General features: G+C 35.5%; 1 protein-coding gene across 1 annotated transcript in view; it reads right to left on the minus strand.

The window, feature by feature from the left end:
• LOC128215783 (adhesion G protein-coupled receptor L2-like) overlaps positions 1-20,009 on the minus strand; it is a 36,719-nt gene that overhangs the window by 16,593 nt on the left and 117 nt on the right. The window contains exons 2-10 of the mRNA XM_052922351.1: positions 15,678-15,772; positions 14,620-14,754; positions 13,368-13,483; positions 12,461-12,641; positions 9,912-10,086; positions 9,575-9,717; positions 6,673-6,861; positions 4,483-4,589; positions 79-231 (exon numbers count right to left, since the gene is read on the minus strand). Of these exons, the coding sequence (XP_052778311.1) occupies positions 79-231; positions 4,483-4,589; positions 6,673-6,861; positions 9,575-9,717; positions 9,912-10,086; positions 12,461-12,641; positions 13,368-13,483; positions 14,620-14,754; positions 15,678-15,759 (1,281 nt within the window). The 5' untranslated portion in view covers positions 15,760-15,772. The remainder of the gene's footprint in view (positions 1-78; positions 232-4,482; positions 4,590-6,672; positions 6,862-9,574; positions 9,718-9,911; positions 10,087-12,460; positions 12,642-13,367; positions 13,484-14,619; positions 14,755-15,677; positions 15,773-20,009) is intronic.

The following is a 20,009-nucleotide window of genomic DNA, read 5'->3' on the forward strand; positions in this document are numbered from 1 at the left end:
CAATGGTCCAGTACCTGAGTATTAATGGGAATCTCCAACATGTCAATAACTGTTGCCACATCTACAGTGGTTAAATACCTGAGTATTGACGATCATTTCCAGCATGTCAATGACTGTTGCAACATCTACCGGATTACTGTAGGAGCTGTGGAGGGTGTGGTTCACTAATTTTCGACCAAGATCAAGCAGCGTTTTTTCGTCTATATAATCTGCTAACAGGTACCTGTTGAACTATAATAAGAATATAATTTATTTTAAGATGCACTCGTACTCGCAAATAAGATCTACCACAATTATTTATATTGTTTTAATATTCTAAAAAGGATGAATAAATGTCGAAAACAATGGTTCTTATAAAAGATACTGAGTTTAATTTGAAAACAAAAATGACCATAAAACACGGTATTTCTACCTTCTGAGACTTAAGTAGATCACAGTAAATCCTTTAGCATTAACCAATCATTTAATAGTTTACGCTTTCTGCTATTAAATACACGGTTACAATCTTGTAATCAGTAATAAATATTGTCTCTAAATGCAGTATTAAGTAAGTAGTTAAAGGTTTATCAGTCGAACTTGATGTTTGTTATACATGTGTTTGTATTGATTTTGAATAACAGTGTCACTTTAATGAATGTGTTAATCCGATCCTCTTTATCATTTCAATTTGATAGGATTTTTTAAGCGTGATTGACTAAACATCGACCTAGAAATGTCAATATGTTGTGTTTAACCTGTTTTATTACAACGATATTAAAACAAGTTATTACAACACCATATTAAGCATCCTCGTTGACACGATGCTACGCGAGAGTGTGGTCACAGGAGGAAACCCTATTGTCAGGCTTGGTGACAACAAACCAAACTCATATGCATCCGTATATTCTGATTAATGCAGTCTGCTTTCAGATAACTCATTTTCAGTAAGGAGGAAGCTGATTTATTTCATTGCTGCCAGAATGTGTCTTGGTCAGAATGTTCAACATACCAGTGTTAATGACATCTTCGTATACAGTGTTCCTAAGTTTTCTACGAATATTGTCACCTTTTCGTCTTATCCAATATAGAATTAAGCATAATCTGCAATCTAGTCTGACATAAAGTATAGAGTATACCGTCTATAATAACCCAGATATATCAATCACTATGCTAGTATAACTGCAGGAGCTGACATTTATAGCAAATGTTCACTTCTTGCAAAAGTAACTTTCTCGAGGTGTATTTAATTCAAAGCAGCCAAAACGGAGGTTGTGGTGTGTAAGCTTATTTATACTCGAACTCACGCCTTGCCCATTCGGCTAGTGCTCCGTTAAGATTAATAGTCATTTTAGGAGCATAGCACAGACAGAATGTAACCCTGGTTAGAGCAACCCTATTTTTTTTAACGTGCACCAGTGTATAGCAATGTCACACGGGACCCCATTTAACGTCCCTCCCGGAAGACGATTAGTATTTTTAGTGATGCGGCGGGGAATCGAACCTGCGACCAATGGATTGATAATTAAGTGTGTTACCACTAGACTATGGATCCGCCAAAACGTAAAATACAAAGGATAACTATTTAGCATCCGAGGTATGTCGCCTCGGTTAAACAGAAATCACACCGAATGATAGAATACCAGGTCGGTGTAACGATTTGCTAGAATAAAATAATCGACTTAAATCCATATGTATATGTTTTGCTTCCCTATTCCCAATTGTAACACCAACGATAACCGCATGCCAGGCATTTGCCTTGTGATATATTATATCCAAATTATGACAAAAAGAAAAAAACACGCCAGTTATTCTCATTGTGATGTATGAAATCCCAATTATGACACAAACGAAAACGACATCCCAGATATTCCACCTGTGATATATTAAATCCCAATTAACACATCACCCCACCAACGTTAACCACACGCCCTCTATTTCCCATTTGATATATGAAACATCTTCGTTCTTTGTCAGATTTCTTTGACAGTAATATTGGCTTGTTTCCTCTCCGATTTGTTTTTCTCTCTTTCTTAATGATATTGAGCTTCAGTTACAACAAGGTTAAAATGCAGGTTTGACAGTTGATGAGATTTCGGTTTATTGTTGTTATTCGCAGACGATGCAGCTATTGTGTCGAAAACTAGGAAAGACCTTCAGGAGTCATTGAGTAAATGGAATCTGACGGTCAATGTGGAAAAGGCTAAAATTGTGGTGTTTAGAAAAGGTGGTCGGTTAGCTAGAAATGATATATGGACGTACAACGATCAAGCTGTTGAAACCGTCAATTCCTTTAACTATCTTGGTGTAGTATTTTCCTATGGTGAATCTTTCATGCAGGCGGCTAATAAACTGGCTGGCAAGGCATTGCGGTCTATGAACTCACTTAAGGCCATGATCAAACGTAATCAGGTCCCTATTGATATAGTGTTCAACTTGTTTGATGCATTTGTTTTGTCAATTCTTAACTATAATTCAGAAATGTGGGGTTATATTTAGCCAGAGGTGATAGAAAGAGTACACAGGAAATTTTGCAAGTGGGTGCTTTATGTCAAGCGCTCCACAAATTCATTGTCACTCTATGGAGAGCTAGGCAGATTAAGTATTTCCTTAAATTATACAAAGATAAAAAAGATAATTGTATCCTTAGGGCAATATTAATGGATCAATACAGGGATCTTGATGATAATCCACAGACTATAAACTGGGTCTCTAAAGTAAGAAGTATTCTTCAGTCAGCGGGTTATGCGGAGGTGTGGTTATTCCCTGAGTCTGTTAACATAAATTCATTTGTCCGCATGTTTAGAAATAGATTAAGAGATGTATACATAACTAGTTGGGGAGCTACCATGGAAACACAGTCATCATTGTATTTATATAAGGAAGTTAAACATACATTCCAATTGTCTAAATACATGGTATAACTGGATAGTATAACATATAGAAATGTTTTAGCTAAACTCATATTGTCCTCGCATAATTTATATATTGAACTAGGTAGACATAACAATATCCCTAGACAAGACAGAAAATGCACACTGTGCCATTTAAACGATATAGAAGACGAGTTTCATTTTGTTTTTGTTTGCCCAATGTATAATGACATCCGACAAACTTATATTCCTAGATATTATGTTAGAAATCCCAGTATGATTAAATTTATATCATTACTAAATTCTGATAAAAATAATCTCTGTTAATAAAGTTAGCGATTGTTTGTATTAAGGCTTTTAAGATAAGAGACATAAATATATGATATCTTAAAAAACATTCTCACATTATATTGCTGTTAAATGTGTTAGTTATGTGTATACCATATGTATTGTTGGTATAGTTACCAAAATATCCATATGCATTACTTATTTATCACATACATGCTATTTTTATTTATTTTTTATTCTGTGTTTATAACGATAAACTGTATATGCTTAAGTTAAATAAACATTCTGTTCTGCTCTGTATGAAATCCCAATAAGCACACTATCGAAACCTACACGTCAGTTATTCCCCTTGATATATTACATGCAGTTATCACATTATAACATCTTTGCGCAGACCGCAGTGATATGCTTAGGATTGGTACATTAGTTTACCGTTTTCATGACAAAGTGAATTTGGGAGAGTTTCTTCTCTTGTCATTTATATAACCCTAGTGGATTTTGAGATTTTATAGAATGTTGAAATATCGTCGACAAATCATGATTAATAGTTGTAATTTGTCCCATGACGTGATAAGCAGCACATCAATGTTGTTGGGGTTTTTTCATTTTCAGGATCAAGACTGATTTTACCAAGCTGAGGTCACAGGCAACTATTAAAAGTATGCCAAGGGCAGCTGTTGGGATCTGCATCATATATTCAAGTCTCTGTGGATATCATTACTACAATGGTGTTTTGTTTGCTCCTTTGTAACCCCATATCACTTTGGTATCGTTTGAAAGGGTATAAATTCCTGATTTGTGATTATCAATATGCAAATTAAATGACCGAAATACATTATACATTCAGTTAGTGCAGTTTGTATTTTAACTATTTATCTCGTCGGAAATCGCTCGTAATATTACATATTTTGCAATCTTTCAAGACCACCAAAACTTGTTTTTCAAATGATACTGAAACAAAATCGGGTCACCAGGCACCTACATTCACACATTTGATTATCGGCTACCTTAATAAAGGAATATTTTTTAATCATTTAGAGTCATAGATTTATCAATGGGTGTATAATGGTAAGTTTAATGCCTTGACAAATTTAGTTTTTTTAACAGTTAAAATACATCACATCTGGGTAGATAACCCATTGTCAGTCAAAATACATCACATCTGGGTAGATAACCCATTGTCAGTTAAAATACATCACATCTGGGTAGATAACCCATTGTCAGTTAAAATACATCACATCTGGGTAGATAACCCATTGTCAGTTAAAATACATCATATCTGGGTAGATAACCCATTGTCAGTTAAAATACATCACATCTAGGTAGATAACCCATTGTTTCCTACCTTGTATTTAAGCCTCCTTAGAGACTCTGAAATACAGCTGTCTATGTTGGCCGTGTCCCATTCTCCTTCGTTCTCATCTGTCAGGTTACACGGCCGAGTACCATACGCTATAAAAATCAGATAAATTGGATTACTTTTATAACATGTCGGCACCGTCAAATAGAATATACTTGGGAGGGGGGGGGGGGGGGGTCCAGGCTTTGATGTTACACAGACCGTAGCTCTGAGGGTTAAACTTTTGGCATGCGCCTCTCCCTGAGAACCAAATTATAAATGGTTTAAAAGAGGAAATGGCGATGGCGGAGTGGATTTGGATTTCTCTCCATGTTTATCTTTTTGGCAACTGAAATGGTACATTTTTTGACTTGGACAAGCATGTTGTTGTTGTTTTTTCTTTGTTTGTTGTTGTTGTTGTTGTTTTTGGGGGGGAGGTAGAGGGGTTGCGCACCCATACAACCTCTTCTAAACCTTTTAGTGATAAAACATCCTGAAAATAACATAACAATTCCATGGGCAGGAACATGTGTCTTTATGTGTACGTGTTCAGAGCAAATAGAAAAACATATAATATATGTTAAAACAGATACAGTTACTTGAGCGAGCAAATAGACAGAAAAATATAAACTGTTTATAGATAATGATATATAAACAGACACAAACGTAGTACCAGTAACATAAACCTTTGAGGCACAAGGTTACACACATAGTTCATATCATAGATACCTCATAAGACAATGTCAGTGATATCGAAACAATTTTTGAACATGTCAGGACGTAGTCGGCAACACAAGCACTACATCGTCCTTGCCATCAGTGTCATTACGATTGCACGATTGTATTGATTTTCGTACAATAATACATTTTACATCTTGCAAAATATTGCTTCTGCGAAAATGCATCACTGTTGTATTTGCTTTACATCATTTGGACTCAAAATTTGTTGAAAAAGGATTGACTTAATAAATGGTTTATGTTGACATACTCACAGAGTGTATAATATCTGCAGTGATGTTTGGAGGCATGCTATTGGCCTACGTTCTGACGCAGTTATATATCTGCTAAAAGGTTAACCTACTTCCATAAGATATTTGCAGCAATATTGACCTACCTTCTGGTGATTGTAAGATATTTACAATGAGGTTGACCTTTTTGTTGACGCTTGTAAGATTTAATGCAGTGATTTTGATCTACTTTCTGGTGAGTGAAAGAACGTTGACCTCCTTTCTGATTTCCGTCTGATATTTGCACTGTGATTGACAGACGTCCTCTCGAGCGTGTGAATCTATGTGCGGTGTGGTTGTCATATTTTCTCGGAAGTGTAATCTATTTGCATTGGGGTTGCATTGCGTTCTCGATATTTAAATCTATTTGCATTGCAATTGCCTTACTTTCTCGGGACGTTAATCTATTTGCATTGCGATTGCCTTACTTTCTCGGGATTTAAATCTATTGGCATTGCAATTGACCTACATTCTCGTGATTGTAATTTATATTCTCGGTTGCCTTACTTTCTCGGGATTGTAATCAATTTGCATTGCGGTTGACCTACATTCCCTCGATTGTTTTGTATTTCTATTGCGGTTGACCTACATTCCCTCGATTGTTTTGTATTTCTATTGCGGTTGACCTACATTCCCTCGATTGTTTTGTATTTCTATTGCGGTTGACCTACATTCCCTCGATTGTTTTGTATTTCTATTGCGGTTGACCTGCATTCACGTGATTGTTTTCTATTTGAATTGCGGTTGATCTAGATTTTCTGGATTGTTTTCTATTTGCATTGTGGTTGACTTACATTCGCTGGACTGTAACCTACTTGCATTGTGGTTGACCCAATTCCTCTGGATAGTAATATATTTGCATTTTGCTTTAGACCTACTTTTTGCGTTTGTTAGCGATTTCTTTTTTCATGCGGTTGACTTTTTTGATTGGTATAAGATATTTGCAGTGGTATTGATCTACTTTCTGATGTGTGTAAGATAGATGCAAAAAATTTGCTCTACTTTAGTTTGCGTGTAAGATTTTTGACAGTGCTGTTGACAAACCTTCGGTTCGGGGATATCTACATTATGAAATACATAATTGTTTATGTGTGTGTAAGATATTTTCAGTTGAGTTACTCCTCTCGTTTATATCAGTGCCACATGTTCTAATTCAGTAGTGATTTTTCTGAATGACTGTACTACATACCGGTTGTGTTTGCATCTGCGGTTCGCTTGTTAACATCTGCTGGACATGGAATTGAGATGGTATCGAGGGCCGGTGTCCGCGTCCACCGGATGTTTTCAACAATTTGCTCGTTACATTGGGCGCCTATCGTCAGACTGCAGTATTTGTTACACGAGTAACCTATCTTTTCCTCGCTAAAACATGAGTCTCCTGGAAAAAATAATAATATTATATATGATAAAAAGTAAACTCTTAAAGGGGCTGTCTCACGTATGATAAAATAGCGAAAAAAAGAAGAAAATTGTCGAAAACTGACATAAACTTGGCATCAAAGTGTACAATGCATTGAAATTTACTAACTGACGTACCACATAGTTTATAATTTATTTAAGTTTAGCAGTTGTTTCGTATTTTTCCATTAAAAAGATTACTGGGTATGTCTACCAGGAAGAATTCATTCCTTATGCGTGATTGGCTAGTCGGTGTTATCACGTGATATTACCGAGGTAGGTGTATAGCTTAATTATGTCACACGATTGGTATAAGTCTTTGTAGCTCAGTGAGTAAGACGCTGGACTACAATTTTGGCGACGCAGATTCGAACCCGGTCTCCGACACAATTTTTTTTTACATTTTGGTGCTATTTTTTACAATTATGATATCAAAGCGTAACACATTCTATGAGATAATTGTCCTGAGATTCGTTACAGAAAAGAACTTTTTTGGTGCCAATCTGTGACACAGTCCCTTTAAGTTTATTCCAAATGCATAGGGCATCATACCCATGCGATACAATGTATGTTTGATATCTCTTAGTCAACGGTAAACCAAATATAAGGTTATGCAACAACGAAATATCAAGGGTTCGTAATACAATAAATATATCATACGAATTTTGAGAAGACAACGAATATTTTTTCGTTAAAGGCTTCAATACATGCATAGCTAACCCTTTTACGAATTAGGTGATGCAGTTTTTACGATAAGGCTATACATAAATGATTCAATGATAAGCTTTAGGTTCCAGTTTCAAAACCTGCCTTCCAGGCAGAAAAAGAATATAAATAAACGTTATTACAAATTTAAGATCTATACAACAGGCACAACGAAAAGCAATCCTGCAACAGAAAACATAAAATAAAGTTGGTGCATGTATTCTAATGAGATTTATAACCTGTTTATAGTAGCTTTATAAATGAAGTTTTGCTAGTTTTATTTTAATTTTTCCAACGTTTTGTTTGTTTAGTTTGGTAGAGCACTATGACGCTAAACATAGAATCAATTTGACATTGCACCACATAACCATTTAATCCTAGCAGACAATTATCTCCTTATTTCAAGATTTCAAAATGGTATTAGCAAGCTAATATGGCATTGGAATTGAAGCTATGCATTTGACATAACCTTTAATTTAGCAACGTTCTTTTTGTGGATATTATTCAAACTTAACACGGACGTTTTACTTCCGGATGGCATTGCATCTGCATCTCTCATTCCCAATGTCACAGTAAATATAAAAGAACAGAACAGATATTTTATTAAGACTTGTACAAAGTACATCATCTTCTTAACCACAAATGAATAATAAATAAACAAACACATGGTATGACATAGTTATACATTATATGAAATAGAATCATAAATACATTCAAAAAAATATTCAAATCAGGTGAGGATGAACAAAACTATTATAATTATAAATCAATATTTAAAGTGATCTTCTTATACTCAGAGCTTGTTTGACAAATAAGGATAGTTTTTACGGACGTAAATAATAATACCGTTTTATGTATTTCTTTCTTATAGTTTCAAAACGTGTACATCATATCGACGTATACAACAAAAAGCCGCTTATTGTCATTTAAATATTTGTGTACTAATGACATTAGAATAAATATAGCATCGATGGTGGATCGCCCTTTCCGAAATCCGAACTGAGCGTCCGAAATAATGTTATGTTCATTACAGAATATCTCAATTCGTTTATTTAGCACAGTAGCACAGTAGTAAAAAGCTTAGACATACAACTAAGGAGAGTAAATCCCCTATGATTATTAACATCATCTACATTTCCTTTTTTGTGTAACGGTATAATAACTCCTTCCATTCACTTATCGGGGAAATATCCAGTATTTAAAATACCGTTAAAAATATCACACAAATGCGATGACAAAATATCAAAAGACTCTATAAAATATTAATTCATCAAAAAATCAGTACCTAAAAGTCATTTCTCAAGCTCAACTTATTGTGTTTTTCCATTAAAAATGCTAGAATGATAAACAATAAGTAAGTGGGTTTTTTTCTTTCGAAGAGCGCATTCTCTTTGTATTTTTTTAGAGAAATTGTTTCTAGAGCAAAATGGGTATTTGAGTGATAACTGAAAAGAAATAAATTAGACTAAAGTTCAAGATTATTCTTGAAGGGACTAGACACCAGATGATACAACTGCAAGAGAAACAAATTGCCAAAAACATATATACAATTGATATCGTTGTGTACAGCATAATTGAATCTTACTTTCTGATGTCTCTTTCGAAGTTTTTTGCTAATATTTCCAATTCAAAATTAACTGTATTTGTCGGCCAGGTTTATACCTGGTTTATACCAGTAAGATTAAAAATGGCGTCGGTATATACATCGCTGTATGAAGCGCGTGACTTTCACATGCTAATTATAAACTGGCATGTAAAATGATGTATTATCGGCTAACTCGTTTTGACAATTCTAAGCTCGTTTTGAGAAAATACTGATTTTGGCGATTTTAGGATTTCTTGTGTCTAGTGCCTTTAAGTGTGTTGTTGTTTGCTTTATATTGGTGCCTGGTCCTCGCCACTTGGTTTCCGTCCATTCAAACCATCTCTTACTCCTCCCAACTACGTGCTAACAACAGACATAACTGATCTTGTAAACAAACACGTACGTAGGGCTCCCGACGGCCACCGCATTCTCATGGCTCCCCTAGTACCGCGTCGGAACTCCGTCCATGAAACAGCGTCCCCACAGTGCATGAAATCGCAGGAAGAAAACAATGTGTCTATTTCGTGCTCTGTCAATACGAAACTCCTGAAAATGGTAATACGCAAATTACATGATAATTTTGTGTGTTAATTAAAATAAGTGTATTCGTAGTAAAATGTAGCGGTAAATGAGTGATTCCGATGCAGATTTTCATGAAATGGATACAGAGGATGGCAAATAAATGGGGTTTAGTCTTCACAAAATTGGTAACGATATAGTCCTTAAAATTGACGACCGACCAGATATTGAGATGCGACAGATCCCCGACGAATGCGACCCGTTCGTCAAAGTCATTCTGGTTCCCCCTGGATGCTTGACCCAGCACAAACTCTCCCCCTTGGGGAACTTCCGCCGCCTCACCGCTCACTTTTGACTTCCGCTTCCGGCTGTTAATATACAGGTTCGACTCTCCGTCTGTGAATAAATAAAGGATAGAAGGGTTATTAATTTGATTGAGGGACCATAAATTTGATTATATTAAACCTGAAAGATAAATTAAATGTTGAGAAGAACGATATGACATCTACAAAAATTTCAGCCGAATATTAAAAATTCCCCCGGTAAACCATGAAAAATAACACAGAAATACACATTATTTGACATAAAGTGTATGACCAGTTGACCTAGGATTTTATGTTTTAACAATTCTCATAGGTTGGGTTTCCAAATTGGCTGCTTTATTGTGAAAGTCTACCGTACCTTATAACTTTCAGAGGTGTCAGTCTTTTACCATGAATATAAAGGTTTATGTTGTTAATTATATAGGTTTTATATTATAAGACGTTTAAACGACGCTTTTGTTCGGTGTATATACGTAGTATATTAAAGTTCTGTTGTTTTTTCAATGAATTAGCAATTCGACAAACGCGTAATACAGTTTAGTACAATAATTCCTATAATTATTCAGTTCACATTTAATTGTCTGCAAATAATCTATACAAATTTTGTTTTTACACAGAACATGATCATAGCGTCGCTTTGAACCAACGATATAGTTAATTGAAACAGCCTTAATGGCGTCTTCAGGGAGTCAGTTTTACTCTTTTACGGGCATATGATTCGTAAAACAATACGGTAAAACACTGACGGCGGCAGTCGGTGTTTCTTTGATGTGTGAAGTCGATTGAAATACCATATTCATTTCGAATTCACTTGCTTCAAAAACCATTAAAGGGACTAGATACAAGACGAAACAATTGCAAGAAAAGAAAACACGAAAATTGTCAAAAACGTACGTCAAATTGATATCGTTGTGTACGATCGCTTACAGCATATGTATCTGTACTACTCACGTGACGTGCACATACTAAATATGCACTTAATCAACTGGGAAACCATTGTGTGCTATTTTAAAGGAGTACAGTCAGCTGAGACAGCGCAAAGATAGCATTTGAATTAGTAAAATAACGTATTATCGGCCTCATATAAGCTCGTATCGACAATTCTAGGCTTGCGTTGTGGATAAAATGTATTTGCCGATTTTGAGACAATCTGGTGTCTCGCCCCTTTAAACGCAATGCTCGACTGCAAACAGTAGGATTCACCAAAATTTTTATCTTAAATCTTACATAATTATGAGCTTCATACTATAGACTGTGATGGAGATACAGTAGTGGGCTGGATGAAAGATAAGTGAGTTCCTTATTAGTCAATGGATGAAATATAAGCAGGTCAAATGCCGGTATACACACGGTTTGATATCAGAATAAAGACAGGCGTCCGACTTAAGGCCACACAGCTAGGAGTTAATTCACTGATGATCACAGCAACGATTGTATGACTTAATAAAACAACTGAAGCTTATGCACATAACTATTAGTTAATTCCTTGATATTCACAGCAACGATTATTTTGACTATATAAAACAAGTGAAGCTTATGCACATAACTAGGAGTTAATTCACTGATATTCACACCAACGATTATTTTGACTATATATAACAACGGTAGCTGATTGTAAGAGACTGGTTATTTCTTTAGTTTGGTGAAGGATAGTTTAATCTTTTGATCTTTCAATATTTAGCCAAGAACAGAGTCACCTGTTCACAACTTACTAAAGTTTTATATAAACGGCTGCTGCGTAGTATTGCTAACTGTATTTTAAGGGCATTATGTTCAATGCCAACTAATAAGAAGTCGTTTCATCAAAAATTCAATGAAAACAACAGGGACAAGCCTGTTTAGGGGCACAAGGCAAGGGTCAATACGACAATAAATTATATCCATAAACATGTTAAAATCACATACAGGGACATACACATACACACAGACGCCTTTAATGCAGTTATATAAGGAGTGACACACACTTTGTGTCAGTGTATGTATTGGATTTCTTATTAAGTCGTCTACGGTAAATAATTTAATTTTTCGAATTGGACTTAAATTTAAAGTGACACTCTTATTCAAAAACAATATATACATGTATAACAAACATAAATTTTAAGAGATAAACTACTCACTAAATAATGCATTTATGAAAATTATTTATTTCTGATAACAAGATTATAACCGTGTATTTAACAGCTGAAAACGCAAAAAGTATTAAATAATTGGTGAGTGCTAAAAGATTATTGAGATCTGCTATCGTCTCATAAGGTAGAAATACCGTGATTTCTGCACCTTTCTTTCAAATTAAACTTGGTATCCTTCATAAGTACTATTGTTTTCCACATTTATTCATCCCCTTTAGTATATTAAAACAATTAAATTAAATGTGGTAAATCTTATTTGGGAGTAAGAGTGCATCTTTAAAGTAAATGCAACACTAAATTAACGTAAACCACATGTACCTTGCGATGACCAAGTCCACACAATGTGGTGCCATTCGTTTGGTAGGAAATAGAAGCCAGTGTCCACTTTTTGATTCCAAACTTTATACATGAGGGTTGGCCCACTGCGCATGCTCAATAGGTCACCGGTGACGTCATGCTTGTATGACAGGATAGTTCCGTTATGGGCGGGGCGAGGAACCTGGTTATAAATTGTGGGGATACGTTTCAGAAATTGGTAAAATTAACATGCTTATATGATTAATACTAATTTGGCAATTCAACCAGAAACATGCAATTATTTAATCAGTGTATTAAAACATGTAATTGAAACATATGGAGTTATTATATAGCGTACTTGATGATAATTTCAGAACTTTAAAGTGACACTCTTATTAATAATCAAAACATACACATATACAACAAACTTAAATTTTAAGTGATAAACCTTTAACTACTTACTTAATAATGCATTTATGGAAAATATTAACTACAGACAACAAGATTGTAACCGTACATTTAATAGCAGAAAGCGTAAAAATATTAAATGATTGGTGAGTGCTAAAAGATTAACTGCGGTCTACTAAAGTCCCATAAGGTAGAAATACTGTGTTTTACGCTCATTTCTTTCAAATTAAACTCGGCATCTTTCGTAAGTCCCATTGTTTTTACATTTATTCATCCTTTTTGGCATATTAAAACAATATTATTAATTGTGGTAAATCTTATTTGGGAGTAGGAGGGCATCTTTAAGAAATAATAAAACTGAGTGTACACTGCAGGAACAAGTACTAAATAATTGTAATTACATTATTCCATATTCAGAGATTGAGTGGCGATTGTTTAAAACTATATTCATAGCATGCAGAAGATATTAGCAATTATAACTTCACATGGAATTCAACATGGAATATCAATGTTATCTTACTTTGATCCAAAAGGCTATTGTAAACTGTTTTAGCACCGGAAAAGCCTTTCCAAGTAGCACAGTGTATCGGAGTGGCGTCTGGCTGGAAAACTCCAGTCGGGAGTCCACTGCTGTCGCTAAAAATAAAGAACCTAACCATTGGAGAATTTTATGCTCTAATGGCGTGGCTTGTTTGGTCATTTTCTGTCCAGAGCATGTACGTATGAGTAATAGGCAACATAGTGATAGTTCACTTGGATTATTTCTTGAAAGTGAAATGGCGCCGCCATTACAGCCTTGTAACATATAACATGCAATGTGCATACGGAGGCTCTTTTGATTACAGAAATGTTGCCATTTTCAAGGGCCATGCATTTGTGGATCCATCCGGTTTTTGAAAGTGGCCGAGGTACATGTATAATCAAGATTTAACTACTGTCAAAGATTTGTGAAAATTGGATAAAAAAAGGAGACTCTATTGTGTTCACAAGCCTTATTTTCGCAATTTTGAAAATTTCAGGGGCCATAATCCAGTCCAGAATGGGCTCATCTCTCTGAGAACAGGTTGTCTCTCTTAGACTGTATTTTTGGCATGGCTACAATATAATTTTTGACAATTCGAAGGGCCATAATCCAGTCATGCATATGTGGATCTTGCTGGTTTACAACCTCTCATGGATATCTAGCTACTGTATAAGTTTGATTAAGATACACTTAAAGCTGAAGACTTTATCGCATTCACAAGTAATTGTTTACAGACGCACGCACACATGACCGAATAGACGACGGACACTGCGCCATCGTATTCTGGCATTGTAGTTCAGCGGCAAGTTTAATTTACATGTTTATCCTTTTTCATTATCTGCCATGTAAAAGTTTGAATTTCACAAATAGTTGGATCTAAACAACTACTATTGTGTTTTCGATAAATACAGTCAAGTATAAATTGGCATGAGTTTTGATTGTCCGATCTATATCTATCATTGTCTCACACTACACGACAGCTACAAAACCAGACTACCTGTGAACTGTAATGGTATTAAATATGCACTTTTATGTCAATCTTGTGGCCATTAATCATGGTCAATGTCTTCATTTACCGTTTAGGTTGTTTATGTTTCTGTGTTATCCGATTAGCTACATCTTTCTTAGATCAAATTAAAACCAATTTTAAATGCTACCCAAAACGTCCTAAGTGATACTTATAAATGTGTTATACTCAAAGTTTAACACGCAAGTATCAATGATTAAAATGGAACAAGGTTATACTCACACATACACACTTGAGTGTTCCAATGGAACCCCGCCCCACAATCACATCCGTATCCGTCCGGGTGATCTCTACAGTCAGGTAACGTATACAATGTCGAGTTGATACACGTTGCATAGATCTGCGGACGCAAGTTAGCTGAAACGGGAGTTACAATGTATTACTAATTCCCGTACTACATAATTTCCCCATGCCCTGCGATCTCATCTATGCCCGCCCAGATGGTCTATACACCGCGCTATTATGAACTGTGTCGGGGTGATACGCGTTGGAGAGATCTTCGGAAATAAATTTGCTGACACGAAAAAAACAGTTTATCTTATCTTTCCCGAAACGGGAAATTCTACCTATCTTTATATGTCCCATAAGATATAGTATACCGTCCCGCAGTCAACATTATAATCGGCATAATGCTTCATACATTGCGGCAACGTGTACAACATCTAGTTAATACACGATCTTCTGTATTGTGTATAGCATATACCCAGATCCGTAGCTAGGGCATAAAAAAACTTGTAGCCAATGTAGGTCCGATGAGTCCATGTGAGTTTGGGGACTTTTATATGCACATAACAGATAATCAATTTTATTTGCAATGATTACAATAAAAACAAGCAATACACCCTGCAGGTAGTTTAAATAAACACAAAACTTGCTTTGGTTAAAATAAAACAAACTTTTGTGTTGTTCAAAGTGTTTGAATAGCTAGTTTTAATTGCATTTTGTGTTATTTAAATTTTGTCATTTTTCAATAAAGGTGTAGGCCCAGGCCTACAAGGCCTATGTGTAGCTACGCCACTGATACCGAATGGACATCAACGTATACAAAACGTAAAAACGTATTGAAGCGTGTTACCATTCCCCGTACTCTTGACGATAACTATTTGACGATCTAAGAGTAAGGTGTGATTTCATTAAAACGTGAAAAACGAGAATTCTTATTCCAGTACATAGAAATGATAAAATGGTAAATGAATTAAAAATAATCATAACGTTTGGAAAATTCCTATTTTCCTTTTTTGTACCGTTCCTTAGAAAAAGAAATGAAAACTGCGCCTTACCTGCTGAACGTATTTTCCAAGCAGACGACACATGCAGGAGACACACCACCGCCACCAGAAATGACGTATCTGCAGACGCCATTCTACATCCGGTTCTAAAAATCATATAGAATGTCGTTAATAAATAGTTAGTACGTTTTCCAATAATGGACACAGTAAACGATATCTTATTTATAATCTGCACCATCAAAGCTTAAATACGTCACACCGGTGTATGTTTCCGTTTTGTCTCCAACATAATTGAAGCTGTTTTCACTCCTCATTTCCCTTTTATCAAATATTGAACAACACCTTTAATGATAAATGTACACGCAAAACTACCATAATACGGTTCAAGGTTATTTTAATATTTGCAACTGAACAACTGTTAGCAGACTTGTTACAATGTACATGCAATGGTTTCCACAAAAAAACACGGGAATGAAGAAAGCTATATACATTGTTTTAGCTGATTGTTTAAGATTACTTTAAACATTTTCCTAATTCTCATCATCTTACACATATTGTAACAAAATCAAGTTTCCATAAAATAAGATCGTTCATTTGTTAGAATAGTACCTAATTGTATGCCATTTTATTGATGGAGGGAAGTCTTCAGATAAAAGCTGGCTTTCCTTAACTTCTTCTCAGACAAGACAGTAATTTCATATCGATTTGTATAGAACTACTTCTGAATAAGTGTCTGCAGCTACAAGTCAATATTGCAGTGAAAAGGTGCAGTAAATTGCATCACGTAATGATAGAAGCGACATGGCTGGATAGACACGACATAGATTCTTGTCTGCAACAAGTAAATGGTGCAGTGTAAAGATGCAGTAGGTTGCATCGCTGAACGATTGAAGCCACATGACGCGGTAGACATAGAAGTGTTTCTGCAACTCCATGTCAATATTGAGGGTGTCAATATGCAGTATATTACATCACGTGGTGAAAGAAACGACATTATATCATATCCCGGTATCGGAATAATAGACACGGCATGGCAAGATAGACACAGCACTACTGAGCGCCAACCGCTACAAGTGAATATTTTGGGGTTCAAGTTCACGACATTATATCACATCCCGCTTTCAGAACAATTTACACGGCATGGCACGATAGGCATGTCAACATTGAGCGTCTACAGCTGCAAGTGAATATTGCAGTGTGAATGTACACTGCATTAATCAAATACCGGTACCGACGGGACATGGCAAGATAGACGTGACATGGCACGAAATACAGAACATGGCACACAGAACATGGCACGAAATACAGAAATACAGAACATGGCACGAAATACAGAACATGGCACGAAATACAGAACATGGCACGAAGACACGATATGGCACGATTAACTAAAGAATTTTGTTCGTCTTATGCATTTTATTCTACTATTGACCCACTTTCATTTTTATTATGGTTGTCCTACATCGCACTATGAATTGTCCTTTCCTTGACAAATTCCACCGCCTCCGTGGGTTTTTGGCCCCACCAGGGTTTTGATGTGGCCTATTGCTGACCAAGAGGCTACTGTAATAATGACCTGGCAAATAGGAAAGGCATCCGATGTAAAGATGTTCATCAATCAAGGTTTCTCCAGCAGGGTGACCCTTAATTGAAAGGGGTGGCCTTAGAATAACAAACACTTGACTTTTTACTCATAACAACAAAAGAAGTTCAATCGATCTTGTTCACAGAAATCATTCATGATGAAATGGATATACTCAGCTTTTTGTTGACACTGAATCAACATTGTAACTTTATTTATTCCCCGTAACATTTAGGTCAGTTGTGCGTATCTTGACTGTGTTAGTGTTCGAGATTGTGTTTTGTCCACCAACTCAGCCTCATGTCAAGAAATGATTAAAGGTTTTTAGTGTGTACTTACAAAAATGAATGGTTTGAAGCGACGCTGTCTCATAACCACTTATTGTGTGTAAGAACATACTTTAATTTTAGTGGTCTACATTTTATGGTGTGAACAACTTCTAAATGGGCCAGCCACTGTTTATATATCGCTTTACCTGATTTAAATCAGTAACGGCTGGCTGCTGACTTACTACAATTAATGTATTGAAAACTAGTGAAATACTGCCTTCTCATTTGACAAAATAAATACTGACCACTAATATACGTTAAATGTACAGTAGATTTTGAAAATACTGTAATTTCCTTTGGACAAGACTTAATATACGGATGCGATAACATGCGTTAAATGAACACTTTGATGTCAATATATATATCACTAACATAAAGTGCACGATTTTCATGAAAAAGGGAAAATCGCGACTCTGCAAAATTGGGTATTTACAATAGAACCCCGTTGGCTCGCACTCCCAGGGACCGGTGAAAATACTTCGAGCTTCGGGAAATTCGAGCCAAGCGGGAATGCGTTCATTCAGTAGAAAGAAATCAGTCCTGTTCCAGTTCGAGTCAATGAGGATATCGAGCCAAGCGAGTTCGAGCCAACAGAGTTCGGATGAAATATAATGTAATACGTGTGTAATAGCGCTTTTAACCTTGTTGATTTGAAAACATAATAATCATGAAGCAGTAACAATCGGTATGAAAAGAAAAAAAGAAACATTCATTAAATGAATACTTTGAAGTCAATAATAATGATTTTATTACTAACGATTATCACAATGATCTAGTATTCGATTTTCCTGAAAAATTTAACAACGCGACTCGGCAAATATTTGTGTATTTTCTCTGAACAAAACAGGTTCAATATGCAAATAACCTCTGTTAACAAATAGACCGGAGTGTAAAATTAATATCCAACGGAATGGAATGAATAAATAATACAGTTTGAGTACACTAACTGGGAAGTGCATAATTCATCGCTGAATTATTAATGTTTTTGTTAATGGCGGTTTTTCGATACGGGAATCTTATTATTTCATGCGCATATTAGATTTCTAATCCTGATAAATGATTCAAAAGCAATATTTGCTATATTTGTTCTCCACGACGCCCTGACGTGTCAAAATGCTCCGTTGTTAAATACTAAACAAAGAAAGACTTCCTATATCAATAGTTTTGAATGAAATGTTTAATACCTTTTCCCAATGTATTGAATGACAGGTTGAATGAGTTATACTGCTACATCGATGATTGGTTGAAATAATTTGCTTCTATTCACAAACTTGAAGAGCAGCCCTCGTTCATGTATGTAAAGTCGAACCCCCGTTGGCTCGAACTTTGAGTGACCGGTGGAAATACCTCGAGCTACGGAAAAATCGAGCCAAGCGGGAATGCGTACCGGAAAATTCGAGCCAAGCGGGAATACTTACCTTCATTATATAGAAATCGGTCCTTAACATACAGTTCGAGCCAACGAGGAATTCGATTCAAGGGAGTTTGAGCAAACGGGGTACGACTGTATCACCAACATACTTCACCTACTTTGCCATCGTTGTCTAGAGTATTCAGACGAGCAATCTTGCTCCTTGCGAGGATCTCTTTGTGTTTGAATAAGAACACTTTATGATTTATATTGATTTTCCCAATATTATGTGTAGGCATCATTTTTTTAAGTTATTTTTTCTAATGTTAACTGCTGGTTGTTCATTCGAACAGAACCATCCATGACTTAAGTCATTCAAACAACCCCTATTAGGAAAAATCAAGCATATTCTGTCCTATTTTAGATAATTAACAACAGAGGTAACAGAGATTCCGATCAGGTTTAAAACATTCTTAGAATCGTTTAGTTCGTATTTCATGAGCGGATCCCTTTAAATGGACACTATGTAGGTTTATGCAAAGACATTTATTTTAAAGTTTCAGTGCATTATCGTGTTGAACTCATTGGGGATAAAAATATATTAGTGATGATTTGGTGCTTTTTAACTGGGTAATTCGTGGCCACGTAGCTATTAATAATTTCGTTGCATTTTTAAAGGCTAGTGCACACTTGTTCGTCTCAAATAAAAATATACATACTGATTAGGTTTACTTAGAAATTGTATAAGGCAGTAATTCCTTAACCATTGATAGACGTGATATGTCTTTTACTGAAGCGCACATCAAGATCGATAATGTTTTACTATGAATCAGACAATCACATATACTTGTAGCTTATTTTTAGGAATCATATAGTTAACTACATTGCATTTGAAGCCAAGATATCAACAATGAGCTGATCGCTAAACTAGCTAGAATCAGAGACAAAACTTCGAGGAACTGCTTTGCTTGAACTCTGTCATCGAACTAAAACATCAATTCTTACCATTGCAATATCGCTCATGCACGAATATCCAATTTCCAAAGGCGAACTGCCTTTATTACACCAGTCAATTCTTGTTAAATATGTCCAAAGCCACTTTAACCATGCAGACACTTAAA

Source organism: Mya arenaria, chromosome 14 (assembly GCF_026914265.1).
Source record: "Mya arenaria isolate MELC-2E11 chromosome 14, ASM2691426v1".
Classification (NCBI taxonomy): domain Eukaryota; kingdom Metazoa; phylum Mollusca; class Bivalvia; order Myida; family Myidae; genus Mya; species Mya arenaria.